We start from the raw sequence: 23044 nt of genomic DNA on the forward strand, positions 1-23044 counted from the left end.
GATAGAAAAGTGGTAAGACTGTACTGTCAAAGGCAGAAAACTTGCAAGACACGGAAAAACAAGGCATTCCCGTCGAGTTCTGGCTCTCACAGGTTTTGCTGTAATATGTCTTGGTGACTTTCTTTTGGGATCCACCTTATGTGGGGTTCGATGAGCATCTTGGATAGATATCTTCTCATCTTTCATGATATCAGGGATGTTTTCTGTTAACAAATCTTCAACAATTTTCTCTATTTTCTGTTATTCCCCCCCTGTTCTGGTACTGCAGTCACTTGTAGGTTATTTCTCTTGATAGAGAGAGTCCCACATGACTCTTAGAGTTTCTTCATTCTTTTTAATTCTTTTATCTGATTTTTTCTCAAATAAGTTGGTATCTAGAGCTTTATCTTCAGTGTCACTAATTCTAACTTCTGCTGCCTCGATTCTGCTCCTATGACTTTCTGTTGTCTAATTCTGAAATTTTATTGTTAATCTTCTGGATTTCCGATTGCTGTCTCTGTATGGATTCTTGCAGTCTATTAAATTTGACATTATGTTCTTGAATAATTTTTTTAAGTTCTGCTACTTTGTCTGTGTGTTCCTTGGATGTTTCTGCGTTTTGTAGAATTTCCTTTCTAATTTCTAGGAGAGTTCTGTATATTAATCTTTTGTATTCTGCCTCTGGTAATTCCAAGAAATTCTCTTCCTCCAGAGAATTTATTGATTCTTTATTTTGGGAGCTTGCTGAAGCCATCATGGACTGCCTGTTTATGTGATTTGATATTGACTGTTGTCTCCGAGCCATCAATAAGTTATTATAATTTTATTTTATATTTGTTTAGTGAGTCCTAGCTTCTTGTTTTGTTTTGTTTTGATATGCCCCGATAGGCTGCTCGTGTGCACTAGTTTGATTACTGACACCTTTGAAGCTCTAACGTCCTGTCACCAGGTAGTTAGTTCTATAACTATGTGCCCACAGGAGTCCGTTAAATTTTCCTGTAAGGGTTTAGCTCAGGTGACCAGGCAGTCAGTCTCCAACTGTGTGGTGCAGGTTCTCACCTACAGTCCTAGAGAGGCATGGGTGATTGGTGCAGGTACTGGACTCTGGCTGTGGTAGGGATCACGCACTGAGCCAGGCAGGGAGGTTTCACTGTAAATGAAGATAACGCATAGTGCCAGGTCTGGGAGGATTCCCAGCTCAGAGCTTCCATGTCCCAAGGGACCTGTCCACCCTTGATGTCTTTTACCAAGCAGGATGATCACCTGAATTTCAGTGTCCAGAGTCTTTTTTAGGTTTCATTTTGTAACATGACTGAATGAGTCATTGCCCACATAGTTGAACTCGGCCTCCAGTTCCCTGGTCCCCTCATGTTGGGTCTTTCTGGCATAGCCAGCCCCCACCCAAGCTCAGTTGCCTCCTGAGCATGAACTCTCGTGTATTGTGTGGGCCCCTCATGGAAGACAAAGACCTTTCAGTCACTTGGGAAATTCCATGGATTTAGGAACCAAGGATGAAGACCAAATCCTTTTTTTTTTATTTTATTTTTTGTTTTATTGTTGTACTTTAAGTGAAAGTTTACAATTCAAGTTAGTCTCTCATACAAAAATTTATACATAGTTGGGTGACCCTAGTTGCTCTCCCTATACTCTGACGGCACACTCCTTCTTTCCACTCTGATTTCCTGTGTCCTTTCAAACAGCTCATGTCTGCCTTCTCATCTGCCTCTGGACAGGAGCTGCCCATTTAGTCTCATGTATCTACTTGAGCTAAGAAGCACACTCTTCAGGAGTATCATTTTATGTCCCAGAGTCCAGTCCAAATTTTCTCTGAAGAGTTGGCCTAGGAAATTGTTTTAGTTCTGGGCTAATAGAGAATCCAGGGGCTGTGCTTTCTAGGGTTCCTCCAGTCTCAGTCAGACCATTAAGTCTGATCTTTTTACTAGAATTTGAGTTCTGCACCCCACTTTTCTCCTGCTCCATCAGGGACTCTCTGCTGTATTCTCTGTCAGGGCGGTCTTTGGTGGTAGCCAGGCACCATCGAGCTGAAGACCAAATTCTTTAGATAAAAGTTAATTGTATACCTCAGAGAGGGTATCTATGCAGGGTGACCTAGCATGGGATGTCAGAGCCTGAATAGAGTGAAGAGGGGGCCCAAAAGGAGGGCAACCTAGTGTGGGTGTGAGCCCAGTTCAGGTGAGAGGGGTATGTGCAGAGGAAAAGGTGGTGGCTGTGTTGTGAGAGTGGTTACATACAGGGAAGGCGATTGATGGAATGTATACATATGTTAAAGATGATGGAGGCCAGATTTCACACTAGCAGAGAAAGGAGTTAAACATATATCAAAGAGAGAAAGCAAGAATTAATCCTGTGGTGTTGGAGTGGAATTAAAAGTATCAGTGTGATGTGTGTGTGTGTGTGTGCATGTGTGTGTGTGTACACGTATGTATGCACATATTTCCTAGCTCTGTCCCTGAGAGGAGCTTGGAGCAGTGGTAGCACTGAGCACACCTAGTGCCCAGGTCTTGGCTTCTAAATATCATTTTCCACTAGAAGAGCTCCTTGGAGAAATGGCTGAGTTTAGGGCTAGGGCAGGGGAAATATAAGGTGAGCCTGGACCATTGTGTGCCAGGTAATACAGAAGTGCTTGAAGTATGATAGGGGCATGTCAAAAGGATATAGGAACCAGCTTGAAGGGGCTCCCACTGGCCAAGTCTGGGGCAATTTGAGCATCAAATTATGATAGTGATGGATTGTAAACCATCGAATAAAGTGGGAATACATGAAATCCATGAGTTCATACTGATATAAATGCATGAATGAATGACCTCAAAGTTTAAGAAACAGACTGCTTACATAGTTTCCAAGTACGCCCCACAGGCAGGATCTTTAACTACAGAGGGGGAAGGTAACTTCACAGCGAGGTCTGGCAGTCACCCTCTCACTTAAGTGATCAAAGTGAGCCCCACCTAAGGGGACAGGTGGAAATCGTGCATTACCTAGCAGGATGCAGGGAAAAGAGCCCAACACCACTTTCGCGTTATTCCTGCCAAAGATGCGTTAGTGGAGTCTGATCATGAGGAACCATCAGATGTACCCAGATTGAGGGGTATTGCATAAAACTGAACAAAGCCTATAATCTTCAAAGTGTCAGTGTCTTTAAAGACTGAGGAGCTATTCTGGACTAAAGGAGACATATCTGAAGCAAGTGAGTTAGACAGTGTTCTGTTGTAATCTGTAGGGGTTTGATAGGCTAATTTTTAGAAGTAGATCGCCAGGCCTTTCTTCCTGCTCTGTCTTAGTCTGGAAGCTCCAGTGAAACCTGTCCACCATGGATGACCCTGTTGGTATTTGAAGTACTGATGACATAGCTTCTAGTGTGACAGGTTGTGGTCAGGGCTTTTAAGAAGATTTAAAAAAAAAATTTGTCTTGGTTCTTTTCAGTTTTAGGTTTGATATGAATGATCTAGCCCACCATCATTAGAAACAGGATAGTCTTGCCTTGTTTGAATTTTTTTTTTTTAATAGTAATGTTCCCTCTTTTGAAAACGCAGTACAGCAGCCATGAGATTTCCTTCTCTTCCCCTCACACCAAATCATCCGCCTTCAGGAGGCTGGCCCCGGCGGTGCTGCTAATCAAACGCTCACTTTGCTGCAACAATATGGTTTTCTTCTTTGCTTTCCAGTTTCTGGAAGAAAACTCTGATCCTTCTGCCTTCGAAATTCAGGAGGAGTTAGAACAATACACAACCAAAATCGTACAGAACAACCTCCTGGGACCCCAGGGAGCACACGTGAGTTACCGTGGTCTGTTTTCCCCTCACACTGTTAGCATCATCATCATCATTCCCTCTGCACTGTCGTTTGTGGACACGTTTGGCTTCCCAAAGTAGCCTTGAATTTGAATCCCAGCTCTGCCTCTTACGAGCCCTGTGACCCTACAGGCTATGTAACCTTCCCTGAGCCCGTTTCCTCGTCTCTGATTTCTGCCTGCATGACCAGTGAGAGGATGAGGTGAAAGAGGCGGTGTGGGTATAGCATCCAGCAAGGTTCTGGCATGCAGACTCTCACTTTGTGAATGATGTCCTTGTCCTTTTGTTCTTTCTTCTCCAATACTAAACCACTGCCATTACATCCCCTTCCCCATAGTAAACGTGTATTAATTTACTTGATAAATAAATGAGATAGACAATCAACCTGCAGTTGTTATTAGCAGCTGTCTTGTTGGCCCTTGACTCATGGCGACCCCATGTGTTACAGAGTAGAACTGCTCCATGGGGTTTTCTTACCTGTAATCTTTATGGAAGCAGTTTGCCAGGTCTTTCTTCCGTGGAGCCACTGAGTGGGTTCAAACCACCAGCCTTTAGTTTAGCAGTTGATCTCAAACCACTTGTGACACCCAGGTACCCCTTCAACCCGAAGCTAATCTTGAAATGTCTTGCCCAGGTTTCACACCAGAGATTCTGATTTAATCGGTCTGGATTAGGTCTGGGTCAATGCACCCAACAGCAAGAGCTCAAGTGTATGTTACAGAAGCTGCCCAGGCAGTTCTCATTTGCAGCCTGGCGCGGACCCACTCATGGCGCAGCTGTAGACATGAGCCTCACAACCTCAGAACCGAGGTTCACCTGAGGGGCAGCGGGAGGCTGCAGCAGTTTCATCCAGAGAGGTTGGCTTTAAAGAAAAGTAACTAGCATGTCTTAAGTGCTTCATGTATTCCAGGCCTCACTACGTTGATCGTCTCTTTATCTGACTAACAACTTTGTGACGTGGTTATCATTCTTATTCTTATGAACGAGGAAACTTCAGGCTTAGAGAGGTCACTTTATCATACCAAACATTATTCCAGAGCTTGGGAATATGGATTCTGGCTCAGATAGGCGGGCAACTGGCAGAGCTGGACTATCATGTGGTTCTGTAGAAGCTTTTTCCTCTGGTTTTAAAAAAAAAAAGTGAATATATATTGAATTCAGTTTAAAATGACACTGCAAGGCTCTTCGACTTTTTTAACAGGTGAAAAATGTCTGCGAGAGCAGGAGCAAGCTCATCGCTTACTTCTGGAAATCACACATGAGTGCTAAGCGGTGTCCCCACTGCAAGTGAGTACGGGCTCCTGCCTTTCCCTCTCCCCAGGCGAGGCATCTCTGGCCAGAGTCGCTCACAGCTGTTGTTTGGTTTGTTTTTCTCAATCTCTACTGTGCTTATGTGTAGGACCGGGCGGTCAGTCATCCGAAAGGAGCACAACAGCAAACTGACAATCACATATCCGGCCATAGTGCACAGGAAGAGTGACCAGAAGAACACAGAGACCCTGGGTAAGCAGGCCGGGCCAAGGAAAGGGCTCCTTGGCCATTGAATATGTCCCAAACCTTGGGAATACTGGTCCCCCTTTACAACACACTTCTCAGCTGTACATTTGTGGCCTCATGGGGCTGGAGAGGGTCCTGGTGCGTGCCCAAGCCAGGCCTCCCCCACAGGAGGAGTCTGTCACGGTATACCACAGCCAAATCAGGTGTCTCTTCCCTCAAGTGGTAGTTTTTCTGACAGATTTTTGAGGAAGAAACTAAGGCATTTACCTGGCAAATATTTAGGAACATTTTATTGTAAAACACATATGGATTTCTTTTGGAGTAAAATGTAGGTGAATTTTTAAGAAAAAGGGCACAAATTTGAAGAACCTTGGAACCTCCTACAGGCTGCTCCTAGCTGTCCACCCAGATCCCTGGGGGCAGAGTGCCCTCCTCTCCTCAGCTCTGCTCCGCCCTGGGGTAGTTGGGAAAAAATTTCAGAGAACTGACTTAGTACTCCCACATTTTTTCTAGTTGTTTGTTTGTTTAAAGTTTTTATGTTTTTTAACTCTGAAGTGGTGAGTACTGAATACGATATTCTGTGTGAAGTGCTAAGACCAGTGTCCACAGTGTCGTGAAGTGCTCTGTAGCTGTTACCTGTTCGTTTCTGATTATACATTCAGTGTGCCAGGATAGAAAAAGCACAGCCTGTGCTTGACACCTGGCTCTGCTCCTTGTCCTGAGTCGTTTAGATAAGGTCACTTCTTTAAGCTTTGGCCTCCAGCTCTATAGAGTGAGAATAACAACCTATTGTCCAGAGTTGAGGAAATTTACATGTATGAAAGCCCATAGCATAATGTTAGCAAACTTTATTCCAGAGCTTGGGAGTATGGATCCTGGGTCAGATAGGCGAGCAGGTTCATTCTGTTCCTGGAGGTGAATGTATCATTTACATTGAAGACTCTGCAGAGGCCTGTAGAAAATACGCCTGTTGGTTAGTGCTTTTTAAATAAACCTTTCATTTTGGAATAATTTTAGATTTTTTTAAAGAGTTGGAAAGATGGCGCAGAGAGTTTCCATATATTCTACCCAGCTTGCTCTAATAAAACGTCTTACATTCCCATGGTGTGTTTGTCAAAACTAAGAAATTAACTTTGATAGAATATTTTTAACTAAACTACAGACTTCATCTGAATTTTGCCAGCTTTTCCAGTAATGTCTTTTTTATGCTGTAGGATCTAATCCAGGATTCCCTGCTGCGTTTAGAAAACCTGTTTAATGCTTAGCAGTTAGCTACAAGGGTGGATTTTTCCTACCACAAAACCCCAAGTACGCAGAGTAGAACTGCTCCATAGGGTTTTCTCCATAATCCTTTACAGAAGCTGACTGCCATGCCTTTCTTCCGTGGCACTGCTGGGTGGGATCAAACTGCCAACCTTTGTTTTAGGTTAGTAGTTGGGCATAAACCATTTGCACCACTCAAGGGCCTGGATTTTCCTACACTCACCCATAAAGAGCCCTCAAAATAATTTTCCCTTAATGCCAGTTTGGGAATTGCTAATCTAGCCCTTAGGGTGCCTCAGAAAATGTTTGCAGACTGAGAACAAAGATGGTCAAAATTCTAGACGGTAACTTTCTTTCAGGTAAATGTCTAGCAATTGAGTAATCTTTCAGTGTCTTTGTTGCCAGACTTAATCTTCTCAAGGAATCTTTCAGTGCATCTCTGAGAGCATCATGGTGTCACCCAGAGGTCTGTGCATTAGCAACAAGCAGATAAACAAGCAAGAATGAGTAGAAGTGGAATAATAAGGTCTTAAAGGGTTCCAGGGTTGGGTTTTAAGTATTTAGCAAGTATTTATGCATTGGGCACTCACTTTGTGCCAAGGACCATGCATGAGGTGGAGCACAGCGCCAGGGTGGAGACTAGACCACGTGGCCTCTGTGGTCAGGAGGATATAGGTGACACAGATCAGTAACTCCAGGGAGCAGGTGAGCATTCTGAGCATGGGTCTGGCCATGTTCCTAGTACCAAAGGGAGCCAGAAAGTGAGGCCTGTGCTAAGTGGTCCCTGTGGACTGGTGATCCCATGAGGAGCACCACGAGCATGTGACGTGCCACACACACTCCAGAGTGCTCCTGGGGCCCACGATGTACGTTCGTACATTCGCCTTTTAACTGACCATGAGAATCCTTTCAGCCAAGACACACCCACCGTGATCTGATCTTCCCCAAGTTATTCTATCTCCAAACCCTTTTTTCACATGGCAGCTCTTTAATAGCTGAATGAGACACACGTTAGAGATTCTCTGACATCCCATCGTAGGAATAGCTCTGTCTTGTAGGTTGTGAGGTGGGTGCAACCGTGTGAGGAGGTGGCATCCCTCAGGTTATTCTGACTTGAAAACCCTGCGCTTGAGCAGCCTCAGCCTGTCTTCTCTAGGATTCAGCTGCGGGGGGGCACTTCACTTACTGGCAGATAGTGGCGAGCATTGTCATATTCAGCCGTCTTCCTCAGCCCTTCAGACCTGTTTATTAAGAGAGAGAGTTCAGATATTTATTTCCAGAAATACGTGCAAAATTGTTTTTTAGGTTAATGGAGTCTGCTTTTTCCCACTGAACATAGATAGCTTTCTAATGTTGTGGTCAACCCTGAAGGTCAAAGCCAGGGCTTCCTTCAATTGCATTAACTTGTTAAAATGTTTTGCTTTCATAAGTATCAAAATTGAAAATTAAAAATGACTCCTTGACCCATCAATTCCACTTCTAGGAATTTATCTAAGGAGTTGTTTAAACGCCCACGGTATTGTTTAAGTATTTCAAAATCAGAAATGACTTAAGTGTCTGTTAATAAAGAGTAGTTAAATAAATGGAGTCCCTGGGTGGTGCAAAAGGTTAACACGCTTGGTTGCTAATTGGAAGGTTGGAGGTTTGAGTTCACCCAGAGGCCTGGTGCTCTCCTTCCAAAAAATCAGCCATTGAAAACCCTATGGAGGACAGTTCTACTCTGACACACACGGAGTTGCCATGAGTCACGGTCAGCTTGACGGTACCTGGTACTGGTTGCTAGTTAAATAAATGTTGGTCCATCTGGTTTTCCAAGGTAAGGTTTCTCTAAAAGCTTGTGATGACATATCCTCTGCAGATTGTAAAGCAACTAATTGAAGAACTGGAGCTGAATTAAAGCTTGATTTTAAAATTGTAAAAAAAAAAGACAAAAAAGTGGGGTTTTAAGTAAAAATTATCTTAGAGTATTATGAACATCTATAGTCAAGCTTAAAAAAAGCCGCAAACTCGTTGCCGTTGAGTCGATTCCAACTCATAGTGACCTATAGGACAGAGTAGAACTGCCTCAGGGTTTCCAAGAAGCATAGGTGGATTTGAACTGCCAGCTTTTTGGTTAGGAGCCAAGCTCTTAACCCTTATGCCACCAAGGCTCCATGTTCGAGCTAGTGAATGTTTATTTAATATCTGTTGTGTGCTAGACACTTTTAGGTACTAGGAACACAGACAAGATATAGTTCCTACCCTGATAAGTATATAAAAAGGGGAAATTTAGCAATGCTTCATTTTAAGGAGTGCGTCCTAGAAAAGGTTGTTAGTTTTGAACCTGGAAGGTTACGTGGCTTGTCGTTTTTTTAAAAAATTGATTTATTTAATTGTAATTTATGAAAGTTTACATAGCACATTAGTTTCTCATTAAACAGTTAATACACAAATTGTTTTGTGACATTGGTTGCCAACCCCATGATGTGTCAACACTCTCCCCTTTTTCACCACCAATTCCCTTGTTGCATTCATCCAGTTTTCCTATCCCTTCCTGCCTTCTCGTCTTTGCTTTTGGGCGGGTGTGTCCATTAGTCTTGTATACATGATTGAACTATGAAGCACGCCTCTCACTTGTGTTATTGTTGGCCCTATAGACCTGTCTAATCTTTGACTTAAGGGTGAACCTCAGGAGTGACAGTACTGGACTAAAAGGGTGTCCTGGGGCCATGTTCTTGAGGTTTCTCCAGTCTCCGTCAGATCAGTAACTCTGGTCCTTTTCTTTTTTTTTTTTTTTTTTTTTTGTGAGTTAGAATTTTGTTCTACATTTTTCTCCAGCTCGGGACCCTCTATTAGGATCTGTGTCAGAGCAGTTGGTGGTGGTAGCCAGGCACCATCTATTTGTTCTGGATTCAGTCTGGTGGGGGCTATGGTTGTTGTGGTCCATTAGTCCTTTGGACTAATCTTTCCCTTGTGTCTTTGGTTTTCCTCATTCTCCTTTGCTCCAGCCAGGATGGGACCAGTAGATGTATCTCAGATGGCCGCTCATAGGCTTTTAAGACTCCAGTTGCTGCTTACCACAGTTGGATAGAGAACATTTTCTTTATAGACTGTGTTATGCCAGTTGAGCTATATGTCCCGCGAGACTAATTGTCTTTTTTAATCATCTAAATGCCTGGAGCCGCACCCCCTGAATGGGAGCCTAAGTCTGATTTTCTGACTCACTTTGGGTGTAACACCAGTATGGTCTTTGTAAAAACAAACAGTGTACTTTTACCCATAAAAATGTTCATACACTTTAATCTGTAATTCTACATCTGTGAACTTTTTCTGGAAAAAACCATGTACATAAAGATGTTTATCATAGTCTCACTTATAACAAAAAATTGTAATCAATCCAAATGTCCAACTGTATGAGTGTGGTTAAGTGTATTAGGAAACATCCCCTCAGTTGAATATTATGCAGCCATTAAAAATGATGGTCAGGCAAAAAGCTATGTATTACTGAGTAGAAATGCTCACAAGATGCCGCTAAATGAGGAGCAAAGTAGTGGTCAGAATTAATCTATACTCAAGATTATAAAGTATCTGAAATGCACTTATAAAGTATGTGAAATGCACTTATATGAAGAAAGGATTGGAAAAGAATATATAAAAGTGATAATAGTTATGTTAGTATAATAGTGGGTCATTTTTTTTAACCTTATTTTTATATTTTATACATTATGTATAACACTTTCATTACTTTAGAAATTAGATGAAGGGGAAAAATCTAGGGCTGAGAATATGCTGTCCTAGAGATTGGTTTTTGGGGTCACTTTGCAGGCTTGGCAGGGTGGGGCTGATAGATCCCATTACAGAAGGAGTGTCTGTTGTTGACCTATTGTGCTTTGATTCCCCTCTTCGGCTGCAGGAATTGAGGAAGCTCAGCTGGGAAAACGAGGCTACTTAACACCCACCAGCGCCCGAGAACACCTCATCGCCCTCTGGGAGAACGAAGGTACTGCGCCAGCCTAAAGAAATAACTCTTTGTCTTCCCCAGGTTTTAATTTCCTGGGCTCCTTTACCGTGCCTTATGATTTTTATTCTCTTAAAGTTGTGATTATTGTAGACCTCCTGGAAATCAATCCCTAGGCTTGAAGCAGACTTCGGGGTGCATTGTCATTGAAGCCATCAGTGGGGTGGGGTTTATACCCAGCACTGTGAACATGCTAATTATTGTAACTGAGCCTGGTCATTAAGTTACAGCCCACGGCGGGCCTTGCTAACACAGTTTGACATGTTTCTGGAAGGCTCAGTGTAACTCAGCTTATTTTAAATGCCTGTAAATAGTAGCCTTTTTATAGGTTTTTACAGCGATTTCTTTTGTGAATCAAAGAATGAACACTAATTTGTCCTTTTTAAAAAATAAAAAAAAAAATTAGGAATTAGGATTTTTATATTTTTCAATTCTCTAAAGAGAAAAGGAACTCCCCCTTCCCTTTTGAGTATGTGACAAAACCTGTGTAGAATATTCAAGTGCTCACATCGCCGTCCCTCTGAGAGTGTGTTCTGGAACCCTGACTCTAACACTGTAATGATGAGCGGTTAGAACTGAAAACGTTCTTAAAGGGATGAGTGACGTCAGAAAAGAAAGCCCCCAAGTTAGTGTGATTGTTTCTGCGGCAAGATCCCTTCCTGGAGAGCGCCCACATGGAGGGGCTTTGTTGTTGTTGTTGTTTTTAAGAAGGCTCGAACTTTTTTCTTTATTTAAAATATATTTTTTATAAATGCCAAAGTAGTAAGTGCTTGGTGGGTTTGTTTTGTTTTTATTTTTGTTTAAGTCCAGGATGGTAAAGAGAAACAAGTGAAAGTTTTTTTCCATCCTTGCCTGTCTCTGACCCTGGGGCAAGCACCGTCATCCCCACAATGCCTGTTTTTATAAGCCAGCTTCTTACCTGCATAAAGACTCCCGTACGTGCAGGGACGATTTTCTGGTTGTTATTTTTCATAAAGAAAAAGGTGATCTTATTCTTCATACTATCCTGTATTGTTTTATTTCCACTCTAGTATTTTTGGGGTCATCCTTCCATGCCCTTACGTATAGAACTAAGCAGTCTTTTGGGTTTGTTTATTTTGAACACAGGATTCTTTCTGAATTACCTTTTTTTGGGACTGGAAGATGTTGGCATGGAGTCCAGATTCAATCCCAATATGTTCTTTCTTGATTTCTTGGTGGTGCCGCCCTCAAGGTAATGCGCTTTAATGAACTTATTTCACCTAAAAAGGGTTGATTGAGTGATTGAATAATGACCTTAGGAGGGGATGGAAGGGTCCAGAGCACTGAGAAATAAAGCAGCAGTTCCTGTCCTAGGTTTCAGGAAGTGGGGATACTTTCCTGTCCCGTTTGTCCTGAGGACAGTGTTGGCTGTTTTGGGAGCATGGTGGAGTGTGAGTTGCTTGCCGCGGTGATGGGGGAGAGGATGAAGAACGTGACCCTTTCCTCACTGTAAACATTCCTTGATTATGTGCGCTCACCCGCAGGTATCGTCCTGTCAATCGCCTGGGGGACCAGATGTTCACCAACGGCCAGACAGTGAACTTGCAGGCTGTCATGAAGGACATAGTTCTGATCCGGAAGCTTCTGGCACTGATGGCCCAAGAACAGAAGCTGCCATGCGAGGTGGCAGCAGCTGCCGCAGATGAGGTCAGAGCTGCCTTGGTGCTAGTGTCATAAGCACCCTCGTTTAGTTCTGCCTCTGCGCGGTGGTGCACGGAACGCCATATGTGCTGGGAGATGCTGATGGGATGTTCTGTACAGCTGGCAGCACCCTAGTGCCAGCTGTGGGTGTGGGGGGACTTATGCGGGAGACTGAGCTTTGATTCCTGGGCAGTGCGCCTCAAGCACAGCCACCACCCGTCTGTCACTGGAGGCCTGTGGTTCCTGTGATGCTGGATAGGTTTCAGCAGAGCTTCCAGACGAAGACAGACTAGGAAGAAAGGCCTGGCTATCTTTCTGAAAATCAGCCAACGCAAATCCTAATCACAGTGGTCTAAGCTCACTGTGCATGGGGTCGCCGTGAGTGAGGGTTGACTTGATGGCATCTGACAATAACAAGTTAATGTATTGGGCATAAAAAGGTCTGGGTTCTGCCCCTAGCGACCTTGCTGGGTAACCTTGGTTGAATCATTTTACTTTCTTGGACTAGTCTGTAATGTGTGTGGTTTGTGCCAAGATTTTACACAGACTGTTCTGGGCCACCTGCCCTCGCTGGCAGTTGTTGGCAGCTCTAGAAAGAACTGTGCATTTCCCTCGGGCTCTGAGAACGTCCCTCCTGGGCTACAGTACTGGAGCCAGTGGGGCAGCTCTGATTTTGGCTGGTTACGTTCTCCAGCACTGGAGTCAGGATGGCAGTGTTGTTGACTGGGAACATCTCAGACTAGGAATGTCAGGTTTGGGGCCTCAGCTTTCTCCTTTGTGAAATGGTGGAGTGGAATTCACTTTTCCATTTCAGTAGACATTTGCTGAGCCCCTGAGTGTGCTAGGCTCTGTGCTAGGTCTTTAGCAGGTATAGAGGTGAACCAGGTGCTCAGAAAGCTTGCTGAGAGAAGGTTTGAAATGCTCTCTGGATGCAGATAAGAAGGACTGTCCCTGCCGTGGGTAGACAGTTGGGGCCCTCAAACTCCCTGCTGTTGGACAGTTCTGCTGTGAGCCAGGCCCATCACAAGGTGGTGCCACTGTGTTTCCAGGACACTTGCACTCTGGGCTACCTAGCCTTTCTCCCGGGAGCTTTCTTTGGTTTCGCCGAATGGTTCTCATCTGCCAGTATAGAATCAGTAGACTGATCTCTCGGTGTAAGAGGAATCTGCCATCTGCAGGTCCTGTCCAGTTTAGGGGGGATGGCTCTAGCATAGCCAAGTCCAGTGACTAGGACTGAGAATTGTATTTTGATATCCTTTGAAAACAGAGCAACCCTTCATCAAAAAAGCACAGTCTGTGCAGAAACAAACAGCATCCTTTCTGATTCCTAAGGTTCTCCATACCAGAAATCACAATGCCCTCTTTCCTTCTGATTAACAGGGCATGTTCTTACTTCTCTCCCCACATTTCATTCTCATGGCAGCCCTAGCATGCATCGGGAACCTGGAGGGAGCCAGGCACTGTTCTGGGCAATGGGGATGTATTGGTGAGCCAGGGAGACAAGGTCACTCTGGTGGACTCATTTCACCAGTAATCACTTGGCCCTTAGCCAGGTAACGCCATCATACTGGTGACTGTCTCTCCCTGTAAGGTTCCTCCAGCAGAGGGAAGCCCCCTCCAGCAGAGGGGGACCCTGAGCGTTACCTGCAGAAGTAATTCTGTCCTCTCTGTAGCTCAAGAAGACCCCTTTGTCCCTCAGGGTGGAAGACAAGCTCACATCATCATGAAGAGTTCTTGTAACATTCTCATTTACTGCATCTCCAGCCACCTCACCCCATCCAACACATTGGTCTCTTCTCTCATGTGACCCACACAGAGAACTTGGGACCATCTGTCTGTCTCTTTGTGTCATACCAGCCTATAGGGCCCACAGTCAATAGGTGGCGCTCTAAGGCAGCTTAAGGACGCTGTCTGTGTCTGTCTCCTGGGCAGGCAAGGGGAGACAGAGCCAGGGACAGAACAGAATTGGTTGAATACTCCAGCAAGGCTTGAAGATCAGCCAGTAGGTTGACATATAGCCCAATTGGGGATTCACATCTTAATTATTACATAGAACATCATATGACAAATGTTTTTCCTTTTAAGAAATTGTTCCACCTGCATTTTTATAAGGGTTTTGGGTCAAGTTTTTGTAAACCCATACATAAAGCTGAAATTCCTTATGAGAATTGGTTATCTGGCAGGATAACAAAGCTTTGTAACAAAAGTACTTGGTGTGGGAAGAACTTCTAGGGTTGCCTTAACCAAAAGCCCACCGCTGTCGAGTCGATTCTCACTCATAGTGACCCTACAGGACAGAATAGAATTGCTCCATAGGATTTCCAATCTTTATGGGAGCAGACTACCACATCTTTCTCCTAAAGAGCAGCTGGTGGGTTCAAACCGCCAACCTTTGAGTTAGCAGCCACGCACTTCAGCCACTGTGCCACCAGGGCTTCTTAGGGTTGCCTAAAAAAAACCCAAACCATACCAGTTGCTGTGGAGTTGATTCCAACTTATAGCGATCCTATAGGACAGAGTAGATCTGCCCCTTTGGGTTTCCAAGGAGCACCTGGGGGATTTGAACTGCCAACCTCCTGCTTAGCAGCTGATCTCTTAACCACTGGCAACTGCCTTAATAAAGGAGCCTGCTTAAAATTTGAGTTCATTTTGCTACCAGAAAGGTACAGGCTGGAAAATATGTAGCGGGGGCTGATAGTTTGTTGATGCTTAATTACAAGGTGGTTGTATTAGCACTTTCACAAGGTAAACTCCAGAGCTCATTGTTTGCCAGGGCTAGTGTGAGAAAGAAAGAAAACCTAGTGTGGCTTTTCTGAGTGTTTCTCCATCGTGCATGTTTTCTCTCTTGTATCCTCCCAGGAGAAGGACTCTTCCATCGTGATGGACCGCTCCTTTTTAAGTACACTTCCAGGCCAGTCCCTCACAGACAAGCTTTACAACATTTGGATTCGCCTTCAGAGCCACGTCAATATCGTGTTTGATAGCGAAATGGACAAACTAATGATGGAAAAGTACCCCGGCATTAGACAGGTGATGGTTAAGTCGGTTTCCAGTTCCCGGTTGAAGGGGTGAAAAGACAAAACTATAAACATACTTGAACCTTTTTGTTTTAAAATGCTTTATTTGGACTTTTTTCCCCTGTAAAGATCCTGGAGAAGAAGGACGGCCTGTTCCGGAAGCACATGATGGGGAAGCGAGTGGACTATGCGGCCCGCTCCGTCATCTGCCCAGACATGTACATTAATACCAACGAGATTGGAATTCCCATGGTGTGTGGAGGGCGTGCCCGTGGCCGGCTGGGGAGGAGGGTTTGCAGCAGATTGTGGTGGCTTGGGAGGTGACAGCACCTGCGTCTCCTGGACAAGCCGTTTGGATGGGGCTTGAGGCTGTGCAGTGGCACCAGTCACCTTGCCGGGCCGTGACCTGCTAAACACCTGCCCACGTCTCGGGGCACAGGGGAGCTGATTGAAGGGCATTGCAGATCCCTGCCTGCCCGTCTTCCTCCTGCCTGCCTTTGAATCTCTGTAGTCAGTCTGAACACATGGCAGAGGAGAGACACAGGGAAAGGGGGCTCTCAGCCCGTGCACCTGCTGGCGTCAGGAGTGTGTGCCCTGGGCCGCCAGGGAGAGGAAGGGGCGAGCCCCCATGGGGAGGCGTGTGCGCATCATCCATCGCCCTTTCCCTGGTGGTACGCCGTTTGTCCCATCCGCCCGTTAGTGCTTCCTCAGGGAGCAGCCTCCTTTGCTCACTTCCCTACTAGTTCAAGTTGTGGTGTTCATTAGCAGCAGCCCTTTAATCAGCTTCCTCCTTAATGGGCCTGGAGGTCAGTAATGTGAAGATGGTTTAATTCCCTCCGTGCAGAGTCTCTCCTCAGGGGAGTGCTATAATGAGCGCAGCTGAGTGTTCCCGCCGCTTCCTGTGTGCCCAATACCTCCTGTGTGCCTGCTGCTCGCCTCTCCCGGGCACGCTTGGGCTTCCTGGGCGAGGATGTGACATCAGGAGACAGGAGTCAGTGCTTAGGGCTGTGCCCGCTGCCTCCTGGGACCATCAGAAAGCTGGGTCACGTGGCAAGGTGACTTACTGCATCTGAGCCCTTCCTTTCGGGGGGCCCTGGGAGGAGAGGTCCAGGGCCTGTGTGGTGCTTTCTCTGGACAGAGGGCAGGAGCTGCCCCTGCTGACTTTGACTTCACAGTGCCTAGTGTGTCTCCAGCTTTGAGAGAGACCTTTAGGACTGCCTCCTCTTTCTACTTTTTAAGGGGTGCTGGACCTCTTTCTTAGGTCTGGGTTCGTTAAATAATGGCTTGTCCTCAGAATAAGGATTGCGATTACCCTCTGCCCACCTCCAACCTGCCCGGGTCTCAGGGCCGTGTATGCCTGAGAATGTTAGAGCAGAGCATGCAAAGCTGCCTCTTGGTCCCCTTAGCACGCCTCCCGCGTATAACCTTGCCGATCGGAGTTATAGAAGCAAAAGAGCTCAAGTAAGTGTGGAGAATAAGCCAGAGGCTCGGCAGCGAACCGGAGGCTAGCACCCCCTCATGATGCATATGCACCAGTGTGACCAGATAAACACGTAACAAACACATGATATTTGTCCAGTGGGGTAGGGGCCTTGGCGGAAAGTAGAGCAGGCTAAGGGATGGGAGTGCAGGGCAAAGGTGGCCAGGGAAGGCCCCTCATAAAGTGGTATCTGAGCAGAGACCTGAGAAAAGTTAAGCAAGCTCCTTTCTGTAGGGCTTCTCAGAGTCTGATGTATTCAGAGGCATTTAGAATCATCAGGGGATTTATAATATTCAGTAGTTCGGGACTCATTTAACCAGGGAACTCAGGTCTACCGTTGAGTGGAGCACTCTGCATTTTGTCATGTATCACGAGAGCAAATCCGTTTAATCTCAAGTGCCACTTAGATTGTAGTGGTTGCCGGAGCTGTTAAGATATTCCGGTGCCATGTCTGGGCTCCAGGAAGTGCTGCTATCGATTAATGATGTCTGCTGGGCCCGGGGAGGGTGTGAAGGTGTTGGAGGGCAAGCTAGTGTACCATGTTGTGTTTCTTTCTTTGAGGCCTTTGAATTTATTAGCAGATGAGAAAATAATGAAGTTTTAGAGTGAGTTACAAAATTTAATGTGTAGACTACGACACTGAAATGACCCTCCTCAGAGCGACTGCCAGGAGAGGAGCTCAGCCTCGGTTCCCTTCCAGGGTGAGTCTGGGGAGATGGCTGTGTGGAGAAGGCCGGCAGGATGCTGCTGTACTCACTGAAGCACCTTGGCTACATCAGCTCCTCCACATCTTAGAAAGTCACCCAGCCTGTCGAGTCAGATTTTGGGTCTGTAGTCTTCTTTTCTGCCCACCCTGAATTTTCACACCCATTTCCTCTTTCAAGGTATTTGCTACAAAACTGACCTACCCTCAGCCAGTTACCCCCTGGAATGTTCAGGAACTGAGACAAGCAGTCATCAACGGCCCCAACGTGCACCCGGGCGCCTCCATGGTCATCAACGAGGATGGCAGCCGCACAGCCCTGAGCGCCTCGGACCTCACCCAGCGAGAAGCCGTGGCTAAACAGCTCCTCACACCGGCCACGGGGGCCCCGAAGCCCCAAGGCACGAAAATTGTGAGTAGAGGGCAGATTTGGTCAGGGGCTGTGGTCCCTGTGACTGCCAGCCACTGGCTATTGCTCACATGAGTGCGGACACCAGGGTGCAGAGTGTGAGCTGTTCCCTCATCCCCAGGACGAATCTTCCCCCACCTCTGGGTGCTCTCTGGATGCCTTGTGCTTACCTTATCTCCCAGCTAGAGCGCGAGCTCCAGGGGATAGAGACCGTGAGGAGTGCTTCATTTGGCCGCCACACCATGTAAAGCACAGTGCGGGGCACACAGCAGGGGCTTAGCAGATGCTGTTCCATTGTAACTCAGCTGCGGTCCTGAGGCAGGGAGCATGCTGCCTTTGAACAGGGCTGCTTGAAGAGTGGTCCTCAGGTCATGTCAGCAGCAGGCCTGGAGCCGGTGAGAAGTGCAGATGGCCCTTTCTCTCCCTGGGAGTGGGCCCAGGGTCTGTGTTGTAACAAGCTCTCCAGGTTCTCGAGCATGTGGAAGTTGAGAAGAACAGCCCCAAAGGAAGGGAATGCTCTGTCAGTGATAACCGAGGACCACAGGTTTCACCCAATGCTTCCGTTTCAGGTGATTCTCGTGGCTCCAGAGTAAGGGATCCTGAGGCTTTTTCTGGGCTTCAACAGAAAGAGTGCCATGGTTGATTAGCAGTGTGGAGTGACAGTATGTGTGTCTGCATCACATAATAGCCACTCCTGCTGGGAGGAGAGTGGCAAATGAAGCCTGACCAGGCAATAGCTGGAGTGCAGTGGATTCCATTTGGGTGTAGCTTAGGGTGCTGCCCAGAGTCGGGGGGCTTCCTAGGTTCTCCAGCCCAGCTGCACATTCATTAGGCCCCTCCTCGTCCTCTGACACGCCTGTACCTGGTAACCAGCTAGGTCTTTTTTAGTCCTGAGTGCAGGCGCTACAGACGTTCTGTCAGCTTGAAGGAACTTTAGAGAGGAACAGGGGGAAAAAGAAACAACGCTTGTTGTGAGGACCATTGGTTCTCATTCTTCATCAAGGGTAGCAATACCATCAGCCTGTCATCTTGCTTCCCTCTCATCCTTGGGCTCTTCTGAGGGAGAGCAGTGACATGGTGGCAGGGAGCACCTGCAGACACAGGTAAGTCACCTGCTTGGTTCTTTTCTAATCACTGAATCTGTGTTCAGACTCACAGGACTGCTCTGTGTTTCTTAAGTGCCTGGTGGTTTGCTAGGAGTTGTGTGAGAGACGCAAGAGAAATCAAAGCGTATTTTCACTTAAATCCGTTTGGTGAAACTAGACAGACATGAAATAATCTTCATATTAACTCAAGCTAAAGCTGTGAAACAGTCTCTGTGTTAGCACCGTAGAAATGAAGAGGTGTAAACGGAGAGAGGAGAGGAGTATGGGGTCAGGTAGCACAGAGTGCCTATCACGTGTTTGCCAGCTGCCGTGGGCGTGACGCCTCTCTCCTGGAGTTGGCAGGAAGGTGGGGGAGACCACCAGTAGTGAGCGTATGAATACTTTACCTACTCCTGGATGGGGTGGCAGACACATAGGGTGCAGTGGCAGAGGAGGGTGACTGTGCACATGATGCTGAAGAAGACATGAGTTTGAGGTGAGTGGGCGAGCAGGGAGAGCTTGGAGTCAGCAGGAAGTAGTTGTGAGCCAGGCAGTGAGGCGCCACCTCGAGGGCTTCAGTGGCAACCAAGGGCAATGGCAGGGGCCTTTCAAAGAGACAGCTAGCAGGACTTGGCAACAGAGTGGGTGTCTCCTCTAGAATAGAGAAGAAGTGGAACAAAAGCATGGTTTACAGCGCAGGAGAATGGGAATGCCCTGGAAGGAGGTAGGTCTGGGCCCTTGTGAATTTCAGTTGATAGCAGAGAATCTAAGTGATCGTCTCCTGCAGAAGGTGGAAACATGGGACCTAGATTAGGGAGCCATGGAGTTGAGAAATGAAATTGTTGTTGTGTTAAAATCTTGGAGCACCAAGTGCAGTGAAGAGAGAAGATGTTGGACACGTGGGAGGCTGAGGCACAGGAAGCCCAGCCTCCAGAAGCTGAGGGGAGAGAGAGGCACAGGGCTGGACTTGCCCCTCTGTGTCTGCTTCTACCTCCCATGTGGGAGTGTGAGGTTTTTCAGGTTGGAACCAGCCACTGGATGTCTTTATATCTCCTGGGGCACTTATTAGATGTCTGGGGAGTTAAATGTGAAGTTTAGGTAGAGTGCGGAAACCAAGGGAAGACTTTCGGGTTTGTCCAGATGAAAGTCATTCTTCTGGGACCTAGGAGAGCAGCTTGAACAGCGTAGAAGGAGCCAGTTTTCAGAGACGTTGTGATGAGAAGTGAAGGTCTTAGCTAAGGGCGTTCGAAAGAAAAAGCAGAAGGATATGGGGGTTTCTGACATTCCTGGGGTGTGAGGATGAGGCAAGTGCACAAAGGAACTTCCTTCACAGGACCTCAGCTTCACCTGTAGGCTTGGAGGTAAGGGGACTTGAGTGTGAGGTGAGGGAAGGCTCATCTCCCTGCAACATGCCAGTAAGTTCATGTGAGTAGACCGAGTCCTGAGGAGTGGTGAGGTTGAAGGAGGTCAGTCCCATCGCTTGTCTCCCAACTGATGTTCAAAGTCTTGTCAGACTCACAAGTCTTCACATCATCCCTGCTTTCTCCTCCAGCTGCATCTCTCCACTCAGCCTTCTTCCAACTCTGTTCAACCAGTCCCTGTTGATGCCGGGCTCTTTACCTTAGCACAAGCTGTTCCCCCTGCCTGGAACACTGTGCCCTCCCATAGGTTCCCTGCTCAACTCTGCTCTTCCTCCAGGTCTCAGCAAAGCTCTCACTCCTCTAGGACAAGGATCGGCAAATGTTCTCTGTAAAGGCCCGGCTGATAAATATTTTAGGCTTTGCAGGACACACAGTCTCTGTTGCAACTACTCAGCTCTGCCATCATGCCAAAGCAGCCAGAAATGAATAGGCAAGACTGAGTTCCAATAAAACTTTATTTACAAAAGCAGGTGGCCAGCTTGCAGGCTGTAGTTTGCCAGCTCCTGCTCTAGAAAGCTACTCCGCAAACCTGTGTTAGGTGCCCCCGTATCTTCCCACCACACCCAGTGTCCACCCCTACCCCTGCCTGTCGTCACGCCTGTTGTGTTGTCACTGCTGTGCACTCCTGTCTGCCCTGGAGCTTCTCAGTCCCAGGATGACAAGGCCAGTGAGCTCTGCTCGCCACTCACTCCCCAGCACCCAGCAGCCACCTGCCTTGTAGGGGGCCCTTTTGAAACCCCTGGGGAGTGAATGATCCCGGTCATGGGCCTGGGGGAGTGCACTGAGCATAAAGCTGAGATGTGGGAGGCTCCACTATATGAGGGCAGGGCTGGACCCAATGACCTGGCCAAGGGCAAAGACAGGACGGGACCATAGTTCCTACATCAGGACCCAGGGACTGAGGGTGGTTGTCTTTATCTTTTATTTTCCAGAATCTCAGTAGTGTTATATGTATGGCTTATTTACGTGGTGGTTGCTGTTAGGTGCCGTCAGGTTGGCTTCAACTCATGGTGACCCCATCCCTGTACAGCAGAACTAAATGTTGCCCAGTCCTGCGCCATCTTCACAGTCAGATCCATAGGTTTTGGATTGGCTGATTTTTGGAAGTAGATCTCCAGGCCTTTCTTCCTAATCTGCCTAAGTCTGGGAGCTCCGCTGAAACCTGCCTCCATGGTGACCCTGCTGGTATTTGAAATGCTGGTGGCATAGCTTCCAGCATTGCAGCAACATGCAAGCCACCACGGTCTTACAAACTGACAGATTTATTTAGACTTATAATAAAGTGTATTGTGCTTTTAATATATTTGTAATTTTAAAGACTTTGGTTAATGTGTTGAATGTAGATCAGGACAGGGCTGAAGGTTGGGTGAAGTGAGAGGGGAGGAAAGACTGAGGGCCAGGTAAGAATCATCAGCAGGGGAAAGATGGCCGAAAGGTGTGAAGCCTCTTCCTCTTCCTCTGGGCCTCCTAAGTAAAGGAGGCAGTGGCCAGGGTGGCCAGACCTCATTTCCCTGCCCAGCAGTCTGCATGCGGCAGGCCTTTGGCTGCGGGCCTGCCTCTGAGACTCTGACCCGGGCGCCAGGGCGTTCTGAATTTCACTGCAGCGTTTATTTAGAGGCAGGAGGAAGGAAGGGCCTTGGGTTTGGGTTGGCGAGGGGAGCACCCTGTGCTCCAGGGCTTCTGTTTGGATTGGCTCCTGCCCACCAGACTGGCCTGCGTGCCTTCCCAGCTGTGGGGAGTTCACTTACACTGGAGGATGTCTTGAATTTGTAAGACTGAGCTTCTCGGCCCAGCCCAGGTTTTTGGGCCTGGGCCACAGGTCTGGGTAGTTTCTCCCTTGAGAGGCTAAAGAAATAAGACCTTGAAGGTCACCTTTAGCTGCATGACGCACAGCAGCAGGCACCCCGGGCAGATGCTCATGGGAACCCTCAGAGGTCAGGTCTCCTTGGAAGCATGGGATTTGGGGGTGGGGAGGGGAAGGTTTGGATTCCTTGGAGAGCAAAAAGACTGCCTCCATGCTAGGTGCTTTTAGGGCTGCCTTTTCATTTTTGAGGTTAAAACCACATGACATGAAGACAGACGCCCTTTGCTCCCCATTTCCCTCCCAGCTGCACAGGACTGGGGAGAGAGTGGTGGGAGCATCTGTAACCTTCTGGGCTGTCTGTAGTAGTTGTCTGATGGAGCTTCACAAGTGTGGGCAGTGTAAGGAGAAACTAGACTGGCAGTCATTTGGTGTCTTCCCCAACCTGTTATCTTCGTAGTTGAGAGGAGGAGTGGGTGAGGCGAGTACCGTCGAGTCTCCAGAATTCCTCTGGACTGCTAAGGGGCGGACCTTCAGAATGGCTGGGGTGGCACGTACCTTCATGCAGTTGTTTTTAAAGTATTGTTTATGTTCATTATTTAGAAATCCCAGTAGTTACTATAATGTAACATCAGATAATAAGGCTTCTCCTGAAGTCGGCTTTGTGAGGGGAGGTGCTCTTTCAGAAGGGCATGGGGCCGCGTGTTTTAAGGAAACAAAGCGTGAACAGTGGTAATCTTTGAAGAGTGAAATTACGATTTTTACTCTTTAAGTTTGTCTATGTTTTCTATTTTGTTCCCCCACATTGAGCATATCACCTGTGTCGTTTTCTTTAAAAATAGTTGAAGACCTTTGAAAAAAATTTTACAAAAGTAACACATCCTCATTGTGACATGAACAATACTGAGATGTATGAAGGTA

The 23044-nt window shown here is 46.8% G+C and overlaps 1 protein-coding gene across 1 annotated transcript in view; it reads left to right on the forward strand.

Moving 5' to 3' along the window:
* Positions 1 to 23044, forward strand: part of POLR1A (RNA polymerase I subunit A) — an 82155-nt gene that overhangs the window by 7703 nt on the left and 51408 nt on the right. The window contains exons 4-12 of the mRNA XM_004388235.2: positions 3663 to 3770; positions 4990 to 5075; positions 5188 to 5291; positions 10441 to 10527; positions 11653 to 11758; positions 12051 to 12213; positions 15067 to 15237; positions 15354 to 15476; positions 17589 to 17819. Of these exons, the coding sequence (XP_004388292.1) occupies positions 3663 to 3770; positions 4990 to 5075; positions 5188 to 5291; positions 10441 to 10527; positions 11653 to 11758; positions 12051 to 12213; positions 15067 to 15237; positions 15354 to 15476; positions 17589 to 17819 (1179 nt within the window). The remainder of the gene's footprint in view (positions 1 to 3662; positions 3771 to 4989; positions 5076 to 5187; positions 5292 to 10440; positions 10528 to 11652; positions 11759 to 12050; positions 12214 to 15066; positions 15238 to 15353; positions 15477 to 17588; positions 17820 to 23044) is intronic.

This window comes from Trichechus manatus, unplaced genomic scaffold, assembly GCF_000243295.1.
Source record: "Trichechus manatus latirostris isolate Lorelei unplaced genomic scaffold, TriManLat1.0 scaffold00208, whole genome shotgun sequence".
In the NCBI taxonomy this organism is placed as follows: domain Eukaryota; kingdom Metazoa; phylum Chordata; class Mammalia; order Sirenia; family Trichechidae; genus Trichechus; species Trichechus manatus.